This window comes from Portunus trituberculatus, chromosome 24 (genome assembly GCF_017591435.1).
Source record: "Portunus trituberculatus isolate SZX2019 chromosome 24, ASM1759143v1, whole genome shotgun sequence".
In the NCBI taxonomy this organism is placed as follows: Eukaryota; Metazoa; Arthropoda; class Malacostraca; order Decapoda; family Portunidae; genus Portunus; species Portunus trituberculatus.
Genome location: NC_059278.1, coordinates 7,482,015 through 7,498,075, shown reverse-complemented (window position 1 = coordinate 7,498,075; position 16,061 = coordinate 7,482,015). Strand labels below are relative to the sequence as shown.

The 16,061-nt window shown below is 42.3% G+C and overlaps 1 protein-coding gene across 8 annotated transcripts in view; it reads right to left on the bottom strand.

The window, feature by feature from the left end:
• The window catches only part of LOC123508224 (irregular chiasm C-roughest protein-like), a 513,394-nt gene that overhangs the window by 4,074 nt on the left and 493,259 nt on the right, over window positions 1–16,061 (bottom strand). For 2 of the 8 annotated variants that reach the window (XM_045261769.1, XM_045261773.1), the window contains exons 10-12: window positions 15,374–15,558; window positions 9,943–10,078; window positions 7,474–7,632 (exon numbers count right to left, since the gene is read on the bottom strand). In XM_045261769.1, the coding sequence (XP_045117704.1) occupies window positions 7,474–7,632; window positions 9,943–10,078; window positions 15,374–15,558 (480 nt within the window). Of the gene's footprint in view, window positions 1–1,272; window positions 4,377–7,473; window positions 7,633–9,942; window positions 10,079–15,373; window positions 15,559–16,061 lie in introns of those variants that run through there. The other 6 variants (XM_045261771.1, XM_045261774.1, XM_045261775.1 and 3 more) reach the window with 5 other exon arrangements.

The following is a 16,061-nucleotide window of genomic DNA, read 5'->3' as shown; positions in this document are numbered from 1 at the left end:
AAATTTCTCGTGCGCACAACGGCTAAAGGAAATTATGGCTGAGTAAGTTAACAGTATCGGCAGTTGGGAATGCACGAATGGGCTTCGTCTGTTGAATTATGCTTGTCAGGAATATTAATTCAAGCTTATAAGGTTCACTTCAGACTAGGCGTAATATCATGGATGCACGAACAATGAGGACAAAGACAACGAAAATGTTAGGAAGAAAAGGGGGTGTGAGGTGTGTTTAGTTGTTGAGGGACCACCCGGAGATTACGATGAAATCAATAATGGTATCTGGTGAAAAGAAGGAAATTTATAAGAATTCGTATATTGAAGACAAGGAAATAAAACAAGGGAGGTAAAAACAAAAGTGAAGAAAATTAATTTGTACTCTGTTTTCATGTTAAGTAAAGGAAGGAAGGGAAATCAAATGGATACAGTGAAATGAACGTGATGATCGCATGCTGAAACAAAGGTCATAGAATTGATGGATATAAAGAAAGTCACGTGGATGAAAGTATACTACTGTGCTCTTATATTGAATGAATGATAGAGAAATTAAACTAAAAGCGAGAAAAATATTAAGTACCAAACTAAAGAAACCAAGATAATTCATTTGTACTCTCCTCAAATACTAAAAGAGAGGGAGGAAAATAAAGGGAATAGAGAAAGTTAAGAATATCAATGTGTACTGCCCACCTATTGTCAAGTAAACGAGAGAAAATAAATGAAATAAATAAAGAAAAGTCAAGAAAAATAACTTGCAATGTGGTTTTCTGTTGAAGACTAGCTGGCATGAGTAAATACAACCACAATAAATGAATTCATGCTTGAATATTGAAAGAAAGGGACAAATTGTGAATGGTGAATGAAGGAAACAAGATTAAGCAAGGCAAAGAAAATATTACCGCGCGTACTGAAGGAACGGACGGAACTGAAATGAAATGTGTAAAGAAAAAACATTGACATAAAATCGGAGAAGAGTGAATTCTACAAGAGCTGGATGAATCGTAATTGTACAAAGGGCATTGAGTTTCACACCTGAATGAAAATAAAGCTACTGTATGTTGTGAAGGAAAAAAATCATGTTCAATATTATGAGCAAGCGCTTTCCAGTTACATTCTCTCTCTCTCTCTCTCTCTCTCTCTCTCTCTCTCTCTCTCTCTCTCTCTCTCTCTCTCTCTCTCGAAAATAAAATAAGGAATCAAATTCAAAGCTTCTTTCTCTTCCTCCTCTTTCTCCTCCTCCTCCTCCTCCTCCTCCTCCTCCTATTCCTCCTAATTTTCTCAGTCTTATTTTCTCTGCCTTCCCTCTCCTTTCCCTCCACCTCAGGTTCAGCAACGCTCACTTCTCTTCCACTTCGCCGTTGATTCACAGTCCGGCTCAGAAAGTCAAGCAATACAGTGGACTCGATCACCGACTGCCACGCTCTCAAATGTAATCAACTTGTTTTTTTGCTGCAAATATGTAAATTTTTTTTCTCCTGCCTTATGTTACGTAATTCTGTTTTTTTTCCACTTTTTCTTTTATTTTTCGCATTATCCATAACTTGCTCATAACCAAGCTGTCGTTCGTCTGCTGAGCTGATGTTCACTTTTTTTCGATGCCTGTTTAAAAGTTGGAGAGGAAAAAAAGGAGGTAAGCGTTCGGTAAATAGCCTCGTGATGGCGTCCACGCTATTGTGTTCATTGCTCCAGCTGGACAGAGCAATATTCCAGCACTCAACATTTTTCTTCTTTACTTTATTTATCTTTAAATAAATTGCAACAACATAATTTCAAACAGGTTAATGAACAAAACAGCCCTAGAATCTTTATTCAAGCGAGACAATGATCTCTATATCAAAACTCATTTGGCAATTAAATTCGAAAGCAATAATTAACACGGCGTTCTAATTAGAGGACGCGGCGCAGCGGGTATACAGGCTGTCGACTTGAGTGCACGCGTGCTGGCGTCGTAATGCTGACCAGGTGGAGGCGGTGATAATATTAATTGAGTTTAGGGATAAAGGGCGTCTTCACTCTTCACCTTAGCATTTCCTCGTGAAGGGTGTGACTGCCTTAGCATCGAAATCCACCATTGTAAGGTTATATCACGTCATTAAAACTGTCTTCTATCAAGTATAAAGTAATGGATTAAGTTGAGATGAATTGTAGAAGTTCTCGTCTCATATTAACGTTTTCCTTTGTCAAAAGACGCTCACAAAGTATTCGCTGAAGTATGATGTAGTTCTATAATGGTTTTTTCTTGGATCAACTAAAACCTAATCTTCTGAGCAGCGTGGTGGTATAGTTTGATTGTTTGGCATGAGGAGGAAGAGCGAGTCTGAGTTTTCAAGAAATGTAAGTCAAATGAAGTGCACGAAATGAGCAGATGGTGATGGTTGGTGCGTACTTTTCTCTTCTCCTCCTCCTCCTCCTCGTGTCATCCCGCGGGAGAGTTTTAGTGAGACCAGTTAAAACTTTTCGCTCTTCTTACATCACAATTACTCTCTCCCTTTTGCTCGACGAATTTAAGTTTTATTTCTGGCTTCTTATAGATACTAACACGGCTTCTGATTTTGTTGCATTTTTTTTCTTCTTCTGAAAGGAGGAAATTCCGTGAGATTCTGATTTTATGGTGAAAACAAAATTTGGAGAGAGAGAGAGAGAGAGAGAGAGAGAGAGAGAGAGAGAGAGAGAGAGAGAGAGAGAGAGAGAGAGAGCGAGAGAGAGAGAACGAACCTAATCATGTACGATTTCCATTTGAGTAGTCTGGCGCAGACAAGGAATGAACGGATAGAAAGGAACAAGAGAGAAAAAAACTCTACATAAAAAGAGCTGACAGTACAGACAGGAGACCAATGAAAATAACTCATAAATGGAAGAAATAATGTATCATCGCTTGGTTTCCTATTGCCAGTATTAACCCCTCAACCCTCAACCCTTCAATTCTTTAACCCTTCAACCCTTCCTGACACACCACACGGGACACACGGCACGCCACACATCGACGTAACCTCCCTGTATAACCGATTCTGAAACACTTTTGCGCCGCACCTCCACTACATTCAAAAGGCTCATGTACTTGAAGTTACTCGAGTTTTTATGGGTGGTTTCATAGCTCTAGCAACAGTTTACCAAGGTTTTTTTTTCACTACTAACAAGAAAAGCACTCTTGAGAACCCGGGCAATCATTTCCATAGCCTTTGACAATCGTCATGGTGAGGGAGATGAGCGTTTCTGAATACTGGCCTACAAACAACAATAGTTACAGATATTGTCTTCTCTCTTTTATCCCATAGTAATTTTTCCTTTGCTTCCTCACAGCTTAATGAAGTGAGATTAGTCTGATAAGAATATAATAATTTGTTTGAAATTCTCTGTGATTTGCTGATTTTCACGGCACCTCCAATCTTTCCCGCAAGCATGAAGTGAAATTATCTTGCCATCGATGTAATATTATAATGAGGTTTTCACTGCTCGCTGAAAAATAGTATGGAAGAATTCTCTTCCACAAAAGGAATACAAAGGAAGGGCAGACAACTTGGCCCTACGATGTTTCTTGTATTTGGTTACACTATCCAATCTAGAGCAAGAGATGTTAGGATAGCAAAGGGGAAGATAATCAGTTAATGTTCGTTCAATCAATCAATCTATAACACAGTAAACAACTAAAAGCAGAGGAGAGGCGCATCATAAAGAACAATTAAAAGTTCACCATGATAAGGATAGAAATGTGCCTACTGATCCTGAGAAATGTCTTAATAACTGCAGCGCAATTCCTTCACAACTTATTTCCCCCATGTGATCTGTGAGTGATCCAACGTAAATAGGTATCCACAATCCCTCAATAATAACGTTGCTGTAACTTATCCATCACTCTCACTGCTCCCCTTTGTGCACTGCTGGACGGGATTCGCGCTACTAACTTCATACGTTGCCTTGTCTCCCACTGCCAGTCACCTGCTTCCCTCCAGCAGAAGTGCCACGCCTCACGGCCACGTCAATATTCTCTCACCAACTCGCTCCTGGTATCGAAATTTATCGAATTAGTACCACCGCCTCTAATTAACAAGAGGATCAAGCACAGCCTGCCCTCATCTACACAATCACGACATTCCACGACGCTTCCAGGAAATGAGACTGAACAGTCGTGCTGCTCGGGTGAAGCGGTAGTTAGAGTGTGGCTCAGTCTAGCATCAAGAAGGTCTCAGTGCTTTGTGCTAGGAGGGTGGCGTCTGAGTGTGGCTGAGAGGGAGGGAAAGCGGATGGTGGGCATATATACACCGATGATTATGACACAGAAGAGGCGACGCTCCTAGGCTTGATAACTGACTAAAGGTGACCACAGACCAAGAGTTGACCAGCTGACCACTAGGAGTAAAATGCTGGATAGGGGGACAGCGAGAGACCTAGCAAAGAAAAGAAACACAACATCATCAGCAGCGAGACACACCAGCGTTGATGACCTGGTTGACACGCCTTCAAAAGAACTCCATTCAAGGCTACGGTTTCATAAAAGATAAAACACAAACAATGCTGGTTTGATTATGGCGTAACTGAGAACATCAGAAAGGCAAGTCACGTAATCATTCTCCTTGTTATGGTGACCTTACTCTTTGATCTCAATTCGCTCATTGAGGATGGTTGTTAGCGTCAGATAACCAGCTGGAAAGAGCAGAGCTATTGGCGCTGCGCTCTCAGAATTGACGGTCATTACTTTGTGCCATCCAGGTCATGCAACCCATTGTATCAATATTCATCACGATTATAATTAAAGACAATAGTGTATGTGTGTGTGCATATATATATATATATATATATATATATATATATATATATATATATATATATATATATATATATATATATATATATATATATATATATATATATCTACATAGGCCCAATGAAAATCAATTGTCGTCACGTGAACACTTTTAAAACCATCTCCTATCCACCAAACCGGGATGACACTCGCCGCGAAGCTCTCGTCCCTTGGGCTTCAGCAAGCTCATGCAGCTACAGGCTACGGCCTAAGAGCTGCTCACACAGTACGGCTGTCCTAGTCAATCCTTCCTATCCCTTCATTAAAAGGTGGAGGGGAAACGCGGCGGTGTTTCGGCGCTGATGAGCACAGCACACCACGAGGGCAGTCAGTTCTGTGCGAGCATCAGCTGGTGAGTCGCAGGGAAGGCGTGGCGAACAAACCAATCAAAAGATGAACACTGGTGACAGTGATGCCGCGAGCAGTCTGGTTGGGGCGGTGAGGTCCTGCTGGCGGAAAGATGCTTGAAAACCTTTCTTTCCTTACTTTTTTTTTCTTTCCTTTACTTTCTTTTAATTACAGGTTGGACACAAAACAATAGCTCGCGCGCCACTTCAAGTCGTGCAACAGTGAAGGAAAAATCAGGCTAAATGCTGACACGCCTGGCTGGTGCAGGTGGCGTGAGGCGTAATTACATTTGGCAATACTCAACCTCCCTGACATGATTGCAACACAAGAAAATAACAAACAATCGCGTTACTCGACCCTCAAGATAAAAGGCAGCGCCCAAATCATTATCATTACAAATTACCACAGAGTTGTTCAGTTAGGCTGCACCTCTCATCTGATTTCCTCATCACGGCGGCAAACTTGGTCACTTTGGAGACACTTACTGCTTTCAGACGCCCCTTAATGTTCCTTAATGGTCCGCGTAACGACGGGCGCGTCACACGTCCTCCACCCTTTTGTCTTCATAGCAAAAACAGAAAAAGGTCCTCTGAATGGCAATGTGGCAGCAAGAAGCGGCGCGTCTCTGTTCATGCAATCATTCACACCCCATGCAGAACTCAGAGAAAATTAGTTTGCGACATGCAACCTCAGGCTTTAAATCTCGGTTAAAGACTGCATGCATCCTCCTCATTTAAATATATTTTTCATCATAAACCAATGTTATGTTGCAGCGCTGCACTTGCTTCTGGATACGACCATATTAACTTATTGCTTACAAAAGACTATTTGATTTCTGTATGGCGCTTCGAGAAAAGAGCAGTCAATTCAATTTTCAAAAAATTCGATTCTTGCAGAAGTCAAATTGTAAAACTTTGCTTGACAAAAAGCTGGCACTGTTCCTTTTAAATGATTGCGAGTCTCTGAAGCCGAGGAGGCATCAGGCTTTACCTATTTATGCATCATATCTCTGAGGTGTTGAGGGTATCTTCAAAGCTTGCAGCACTGGCGGAGGAGCGGCTGGTAATTCTCTAACCCCTGCACATTTACCGTGGAAGTGTTTGGTGGATGTACGTATGTAGTGTGTGCAGTAAGGATGTGGCATTGATGTAAAAAACCGTGTTAATAGTGGAATGTGTGAGCATGGTAGGTTTGAATGATCCAGAAATCTGAAATATACATTGTATCATCTAGAAACTTGAAATATTCAAAGTCTTGCCTTATTGGTGCCACTCAGCAAAGTTTTACGTGTGGTGTGCTCATGTAAATATAGTCAAGTGCTTAATGAATCGGTATATACAAGTGCCGAATCCAGAAGGAGAGTGTACTGCTGATTTACGATACGAGTCTCTGGTCATGGTGAAGGATGTGCAGAGGGAGGATAGGTAAGAGCAACGAAGGAACAGTGAAGGAGTGCATCGTCGCACAGCAGGCTCAGGATTATAACACGCCACGAATATGCTCATTCTGTGCAGAGATCTCGTGCAGTGAATGGGAGAACTGGGCCCATGGAGGCTACTCTGAACCCCGCTACTGGTGTGACCACCGCTGTCACTACAGTCACCACCACCAGCACTGCCAACACCACCATCCGTTGAGTAGTGCTAATGGCGGTGACTTGACCTCGTATGGAGGTGGTGGGACTTGCGAAGCCCCAGCCAGATTTCTGGGCCGAGCTCCCCCTCTTCGTCTCTAGCGAGAGGGCGGCGGTTACTAAAATACCAACACACGCAGACTTAATTTCGGTCACGTGAAAAGGCTGATACTCAAGAGTAAGGATACACACACAGTGAGAAAAACTTGGAACAGGTTTTTGTTGAGATCGTCACCTGAACAATATATTTTCCGAGGCTTTCGCCACCTTCGCCCTGGAGACGAAACCACTGCACAGGGAGGGAATTTCGAGGCAGGGAAGGTTAGGTACATCCCAGTTATTGCCACGGTAAATGGCCATTAGCAATCATAGGTTATATATTAGGTACATTAAGATTATAATAGGATTAATTAATTACGATTTCATGCTCTGCATATCATACATATATGCATATGTACATAGATATCTGATGAAAATCAATATAGAATAGAAAACTATGAATAAGCTGGCATGATTTACTGCAAAAAAGAACTGCCACGTGAATCACAAAAGCGAATCTATCCTACAATGACAAATGAGCCGCACTGAGGCAGGCCGTCCTGATGTGGTGAAGAAGCCAAGAGTTTGAGAGAGTTAGGATCCAGCTAGCCCGGTGCCGGCGCAGAGGCTTTAAACCAAGGAAGGCACATGGAATACTTACGGGAGAAGCACCACTTCTCTGTCTTGAAGGCGTAGAGGACGATGAGAGTGACCAGAACAAGGATGACCAAACAGGCGATGACGATGCCGATCACAGTGGACATGGACACGGGCTCTGCTGAGGGAGGGACACGCTGTAGTGGGGGCTTGGCTACATGTCCTGGTGGGGGAGGAGGGGAGGAAGGCGCCAGTTCACCACGTCTGGCGGCCAGCAGTCTTGCGTTGCTATTATCTAACCTATCGCTTACTCACTGTGCACACTGAACACATCACTTGTATATCATTCTTCCTACACTTCTCTGTCATCTCGAATATAACAATTTTCTTAATCTAACCTTAAAACTAACAAACAATATGTAGAATCGATGTATACATAGTCTCCTATCTGTTATTATGTTCATGAGCACTTCAAAGCACAATTATATAGATAGCTTAACGTATCAAAGACGCTCTCAGTCAAGAAAATAACAAAATGAAACGTTTGTTGGCAATTATATTACATACAACATCGCCTGCCGTAAACCCGCCTCTCTTTTCCACACACAGAATCACAAACACATCATCTGCATCATTGACCTGCCACTTAGATACAATCAGTCACTTGCATTTAATCCTACACTTCATTCCACATGGGCGCGAAAATCTGGTGGCGACAACACTGACGGGTCTCTCTCCCACCTGTCCACTTTAACTTCCACAGTCCATTCAGCAAGGCGAGGTGGTGGAGGGCCGAGCGGCTCCCTGGGCTCCGGCAGACAGGCATACGTTCGCGGTGTATCATAATTCTTACTACATATGTGTCTGTCTGCCGTGTTTAACCGGCGTGTGACGGTTGCTTGCTGGGTGCCTCCTCCCCTTGGCCCCCGCCAACACATTAAGTGGCATGAGATTCAACACAGGATGACAAGGCGTCAAGGTGTTCAAGGAAGGGGAAGGAAAATAGAAAAAAAGAGATAAAAAAGGATTATATGCAGTTAATGAAAGTAAAAACTGATATACATATGCACAAGAATTACCAACACAAAATTAAGGGTAAAATAATTATACCAACTTCATAGCAATAATGGCATGCACTAATAATTGTTATCATAATACCAAGAGAAGTGATTAAAGTAGCTACATTAGTAGTAGTAGTAGTAGTGTTAGCAGTGGTAGTAGTAACAATAGTAATAGTAGTAGTAGTAGTAGTAGTAGTAGTAGTAGTAGTAGTAGTAATAGTAGCAACAATAGTAATAGTAGTAGTAGTAGTAGTAGTAGTAGTAGTAGTAGTAGTAGTAGTAGTAGTAGTAGTAGTAGTAGTAGTAGTAGTAGTAGTAGTAGTAGTAGCAACAACAATAGCACCAACGATATTAACTTTATCAATAACACTACTTCTAATTAGTGATGCATAAAAAAACTAAGATAATGAATTACAATCAGCAGTGATAGTAGTATCAGTAGTAGTAGCAGCAAATAATATTGGAAGAAGAAGAAAAAGAAGAAGATTTAAGTAGTTTTGGTAGTAGTAGTAGTAGTAGTAGTAGTAGTAGTAGTAGTAGTAGTAGTAGTAGTAGTAGTAGTAGTAGTAGTAGTAGTAGTAGTAGTAGTAGTAGTAGTAGTAGTAGTAGTAGTAGTAGTAGTAGTAGTAGTAGTAGTAGAAGAGAATAAAATACACAAAAACAATAATACCGATAAAAATAATAACGATGATTATAATAATAATAATAATAATAATGACAATAATAATGATAATAATGATGATAATAATAATAATAATAATGATAATAATAATAATAATAATAATAATAATAATAATAATAATAATGATAATAATAATGATAATAATAACAATAATAATAATAATAATAATGATAATAATAATAAAAATGATAGATGATAATAATAATAACAACGACAACTACAACAATAAGAATGAGAATAAGAATAAAACTAGTAATAGCAACAGCAACAGCAGGAACAGAACTACTAGACAGCAGTTAGCAACAAATGCAGTGAGTGCGGCATGAGTGTGAGCGGCGGGTTCACTACAGGAGGTGCAAGAGGGTGGTGAAGGGGGGAGGGGTGCCAGATGGCGTCAAGGAGCCACTAGGACGCTGGGTCACGTTCACGGGGGTTAGTGGTGCCCCTCGGCCTCGCGCCTCTACCTTCAGCCTCTACCTCTCTTGGAGCGAGGGGAGGGGGGGACTATTAATACTAAGTGTCTGCTAAGGTAAACACGCCACACGCAAAGAGCCTATAGCCTCTAGCGGCGACTACATAAACTAATATGGCTCTTAGGTTAATATCACACACGCTCACACACACTCAAAGACAGAAACCCTTCCTGCCCCTACCCCCCACACACACACAAAGAGAAGCCTTCTTTCCGCCCTTCTACAGGTGGCAGATGATCACCCACGTCGTATTATCACAAAGCAGCGGCCTATAATACTGCTTTTTGGCGCGGGCGTGACCGGAGAGCAAGACCCACCGTTTACGCGGAGTCCGACGGCGTAGCGATCAGCGCCCTTGTCGTTCTGCACGTTGAGGATGTAGTCGCGGGAGTCAGTCACGTCCACACCCTGCACACGGAGTTTGGCAGAGTAGCAGTCCTCGCGCACATCCTGCTGGGGGAGGCAGATACTACAACATTTGAAGAAAAAATTATATATATATATATATATATATATATATATATATATATATATATATATATATATATATATATATATATATATATATATATATATATATATATATATATATATATATATATATATATATATATATATATATATATATATATATATAGGAGGAGAGAAGACCCACAAAAGGACAGTTATCTTCATTATATCCACTTCACACAACGTTTCGGGAAAGTACATATCCCATCTTCAGGTGTACAATAAGGCACTGTAAAACCACACGTAAAACATTAAAATATGTGTGTGTGTGTGTGTGTGTGTGTGTGTGTGTGTGTGTGTGTGTGTGTGTGTGTGTGTGTGTGTGTGTGTAATTCACTGTTTGATCTGCAGCAGTCTCTGACGAGACAGCCAGACGTTACCCTACGGAACGAGCTCAGAGCTCATTATTTCCGATCTTCGGATAGGCCTGAGACCAGGCACACACCACACACCGGGACAACAAGGTCACAACTCCTCGATTTACATCCCGTACCTACTCACTGCTAGGTGAACAGGGCTACACGTGAGACACACCCAAATATCTCCACCCGGCCGGGAATCGAACCCGGTCATCTGGCTTGTGAAGCCAGATGACCGGGTTCGATCCCCGGCCGGTGGAGATTTGGGTGTGTCTCACGTGTAGCCCTGTGAGACACACCCAAATATCTCCACCCGGCCGGGGAATCGAACCCCGGTCATCTGGCTTCACAAGCCAGATGACAGGGGTTCGATTCCCGGCCGGTGGAGATATTTGGTGTGTCTCCTTTCACGTGTAGCCCCTGTTCACCTAGCAGTGAGTAGGTACGGGATGTGTGTGTGTGTGTGTGTGTGTGTGTGTGTGTGTGTGTGTGTAAGGTTATGTATGGCTGTTAGGGAGAGGGAATTGTGACGAGGAAGAAAATATCCGTGAACGTGGGAAGGATTGTTTTGTGCGAGGAAATGGGGAGGAAAGAGAATAAATGCCATAAAAGAATAATAAAAGCAGTCTTCATTATTTACCCATCTCTCTCTCTCTCTCTCTCTCTCTCTCTCTCTCTCTCTCTCTCTCTCTCTCTCAAATCACTGCTTCCTCTTCTTTTTGTTTCCTCACGGCAGCAAGTATGGACCGGAGCCTCTCTTCGCGGGTTGAGAAGGAGGGTCCCCATTCAGTCTGACGGAGTGTAAAGTAGAGACCGAGAGGACTGAGAGGATAAAAGGCAAATAAACACTTCCCTGACCATGAAGACCAAGACCTAACTAGCAACTAAACACGAGGACAGTAAATTGAGAAGAAAAGGAAGAGGAAAACGAAAATGAATACCTCTGAACACCTTTTCCATGATTCTACAAAGAGAAGCGATAAAAGAAAAAAAAAGAAAAGTTGGTGATTATAGAGAGGGAAACGTGATGGGACACGCGTACGTAAACAATACAATTACAATTATGAGGAACATTTTTTTAACGGTACAGTGAATAGAGTAAACACGTAACAGCAGAGACACTGAGGCTACAGGGACGCAAAACATCATAAAACACTTGCCAATTACCGTGATACAATAAAACACTCGACCCAAGAGGAGAAGGTTAACCCCCAATTAAGGTGAAAACCCCTAAGGTACACCACCAATTAAATTTGAAGTCATACAACTTTATTGCCAAAACAAGATGAAGGGAATACTGGGGATGGGGTTGAGCGGGAAGGAGCAAAATTTAAGGTATGGAGGAATGGAGGCAGGGTAGCTAACTTATTGGTCGTGTAATATGATACCCAAGGAAAGGCCAGGGTGAACCAGATCCACCTCTTTCGAAACACTTCCGAATCGCATCTTCGCTACTCCTTATTTAAAGTAACATGAGTTTTGAAGAGTGTTATTTTTGCGATTTTGGTGACATATTAACAAGATTTCTACATTATTACCATTATTATCATCGCAAACTCTCTTGAAGACCTGGTTAGTCATCTCCATGGCTTTGGAAAATAGTCTTGGTGTGAAAGCAAAGCGTTTCTGAATACGAGACACGATCCTATAACAGAAATGTATCCTACGGCTTCTTCAGCGGCACAGGGTGGGCACCAAGCTTTAGAGGTTCAGTGTGATATAAATGCTTTGATTCTGTCACTGTAATATTTAGAAATGCATTGGTCCACTCGCTATGCAGATGACGTGAATGATAGAATACAGTCGAATGGCCTTTTTTCTTTGTTGCAATGTTTATCTAAAGCCGCCACGCTGCTCATGTGAGAGGTGTATCATAATTAATAATTCATGAAAGCACAGCCAGTTTGTGATGCGCTGTTGCTCTCCTTTCAGCTCCACTTGCTTATTTATCCACTTTTTTCAGTGTGTGCTTCAGGGAAGTTAACTGAGGCCGAAAAAACAGAACAACTAAGAGCTGGAAATAAACTCCACTGAAACCAGAGGGTAAAAATACAAACAACTCACTAAAACAAAGGACAAGAATAAACTTGACATAAGTTATTTTTGCAGGTTTTTTTTAATTCGATGAACAAAAGTTTATCTGCGGAGACGAGACGAACTCCTTCAGGGCGCCTCGCAAGGAAAGTGTGTAAGAAAAAAACGGAAAACGAAAAGGTGGACTTCGAGTAATGAAAAGAAAATATTGTGTTACTATGATTTGTTGGCTTATTGGTGTTATTATCACCATTATTATTATTATTATTATTATTATTATTATTATTATTATTATTATTATCATTATTATTTTCATTATTATCATTATCATTACCATTAATAGTATTGTTATTGCACGAAAAGATCATAGCATGGATTACGACGATATGTATTTTCACAATAACAATAACAGCAGCAGCAACAGGAACAGCAGCACAAACATTAGCATTTGACACTTAGAGCACACACTGACTTCCTTCAGGAGGCACATTAGCAGAGAATCTTTCGGCACTTGTGTTTCCTCATCTCACTTGTCCATTTAGGCAGGGAGAGAGAAAAAAAAAAGAATGAATAAAACAAATAAATAGAATAGTAACATACATGACAATAACATATGTACCAATATTTACTCCTGTTGGGGATTGCAATATCTTTTTTGTTAACTGACACGCTCGTGGAAGCAATATCTGTGATGGATTAATTGACTGATTGAATGATTGGATTTACGGCGTCGCGGTCTCTGTGTGAACTTGTGACAAACGGTGGAGGGGAATGGGAGTGGAGGGGCGTGAAGGGAACACTGAAGCACTCTTGCCTTAATGATCATCCATAATTCTACTTGTACATATAATTAGAAGCAAATCTCCGTCGTAAATAGATAATAGGGGCGTCGCAGGAATGTGAGGTGCAGCTCTATGCTTCGCCACAGCGCCTACCGTGATGGTGACATTAGTGAGGGAACGAGGGTGGTAATGCTGATGGCGGCGAGGAGAGACGGGGAAGAGTACTGTGGCGTCGCTTTGACGAGAGTATTGTAATAGCACTTGTTGCACCACTGCTGTGGCGGCTGGAGTTGCGGTGGGTAAATGAACACTCCTTTGTCTCAGTGTCTTTGCTACTCAGAGTGTTGAATGGTTATAAGACGAGACTGCAACTTTATTCCACTGAATCCACATTAATAACAATACCAATAAATACAATTAAAGAAAATTAGGTACACTTGAAGTCCTCATGCACCGCGCTATGTCAGCTATGATTTCCCTACGGGTCATCTGATTTTCTACCGAATATTGTATCCGCACGATACAAACCTCCTCAGTCAACAGGGCCATGCAAACATGTATAATTCCCTCGGAGAAACGGTGCCCCACTCTGATCCGAGGCAAATTCTAGTGGCAGGGAGGATGATTACTACCAAACTGAAGCAATATCGAGGTCATTGAGCAGTTCCATGGCAAATCCATTCCCTGCTAGCTGGTCGTTTATAGCGGAATGCACCTCACGTCCCCTCTGCTTATGAGGCCAAACTGCTATACCTTGATGCTATGTGGCGTGCAGCGGTGTCTCTAGCACTCTCTTGCAGTCTAGTCGGGAAGGATTCTGACGCTGTTTTGTGATTCCCCGCCTGTGCAATGAGGTGGATTTAAGAAATGCCTCACCTGTGTGTCGATATATATAATCTTGTGGAAAAAAATGTAATTTCAATGCTGTGTTCTTCTCGTTGTGACGTTGTTACGATCCTATTCTTATATTTAGGTGTTCTGATGCAAGTTTTATGTTATGATGTTGTGGCCGCTTTGTTGAGCCGACGAGCGGAAAGTCCACCTCACACTTCCATTGCTTCGACTGGTGGCGCACACGCCGCAAGCCTTTGGTCCCTGGCATCGTAACCCCATTTATTCCACGGCGCCTGATTCCACCGTCCAATGAGTTCACAAATGGTTCGAGTTGGTGGACACCGAGGACCAGTGACTCACTCTGAACGCCTCACTCCCTTATAGTTTTGAATTTCCTCAGAAATTTATGAATCAGGGAAGTCTGATCTTGATTGGAGGAAAGGGAGTAAAGGAGAGAAGAGGAGGAAGGCGGGGGTGGTGGGCGCGGTGGTTCCTGCTGTGACACGCGAAGTCTTTGATCCAATGACGGGACACGTACTCAAGGCAGGTTCAGAAAACTCCTCCAGCCTCGAGTTCGCTCTCCATTTAGTTTATTGAGTACGACTTTAAGCTATACGCAATAAGTTTTGCTATTAAAGATTACGCATGGCCGGAGTTGTATAAATACTTTGAGGGAAAGTGGAGTTCGTTAAATCTCTGAGTGTCAGGACGAAAATATTGGCCAACTTGAACACGAGCCTTGTGATAACCCCAATTTACTTCATTATCCATGTACTTTGGATCCTTGAGCTTTTATTTTCATGATGCAGAGCTGCAAGCAAGGCGAAGGGAAAAGTGAAATTTGATGATTCCTAGAAATACAATGACTTAACAAATTCTAATCTGACATGCCAAAAAACCAAGAAAAAAGTGATTATATAAATTCATGCAAATTCTTGTTGCTGGAAAGTAAAAAAAAAAAAAAAAAAAACTGAGAAAGTCGCAAAAATACCGAAGACTTTAGGAGATATCAAATATTCTGCCTCAAAACATTCCTCATTAAAAAAAAAAAAATTTTTCCAGATGGCGATGGAACCAACATCCAGAGGAGGATGCAAGAGTCTTGAGAACAAAGTCAGGCCATCATAGAGAAGTAGTGTCCGTGGAGCCGTAGGTCACCAAATTCTTGTCCCGAAAGAGCCTCAAGTTGCCCTGTACAAGTCATGCTGATCTCACGAGTAGCAAAATACCTGTGCTAAGTTCTCGGCCACGTAGCGTCCCCTGCCGTTGCCCGCCTCCAGCCTGAGGGAGCCCCATTCCCACGAGGTGCTGAAGGGCCGCGGGTCGGAGCAGAACACAATCTGAATCACGGCGTCCTGTCCTTTCTCCACCTGCATGTTCCGCTCCACCGTGTACCGAAGCACCTGGGGAGCGCCTGCAATAGACCGAAAAGAGAGTAAATAGGCATTAGTCAAAGTCTGGCTGCGCTCCACCACGGGGCTGACAGCCATTCTTCACCGCATGGAAAACACAGAGAAGTTTCGAAATAGGCACGAATTTCTCAACCAGAGGCGAGGTGAAGAGAAAGAAGCAAACCTGCCACTCCATCACCCACGGAAACCCGACACGAGGCCATTATGAGGCGCCCATCTTCCTGCCCAGCCAAGAGCCCGCCCACACGCCCAACCAACGGCCGCCCACCCACCCATGCACGTCATCCCATCAGTCACTCCCGTTTGTAACACATCACCACGCCCGCAATCTTTCCTCCTCTCTGCTTCTTTTCCTCCCTCTCTCCCTCACTTTGGATGGTAACACAAGAGGCGCTGCCTGGAAACAATCGGGCGCCCAATATTCACCCTCAATCAGAGCAGGATGTCGGGCGTGATGTACCGGATTTTATGCAGTTTCCTAAGAGTTCTCTCTCTCTCTCTCTCT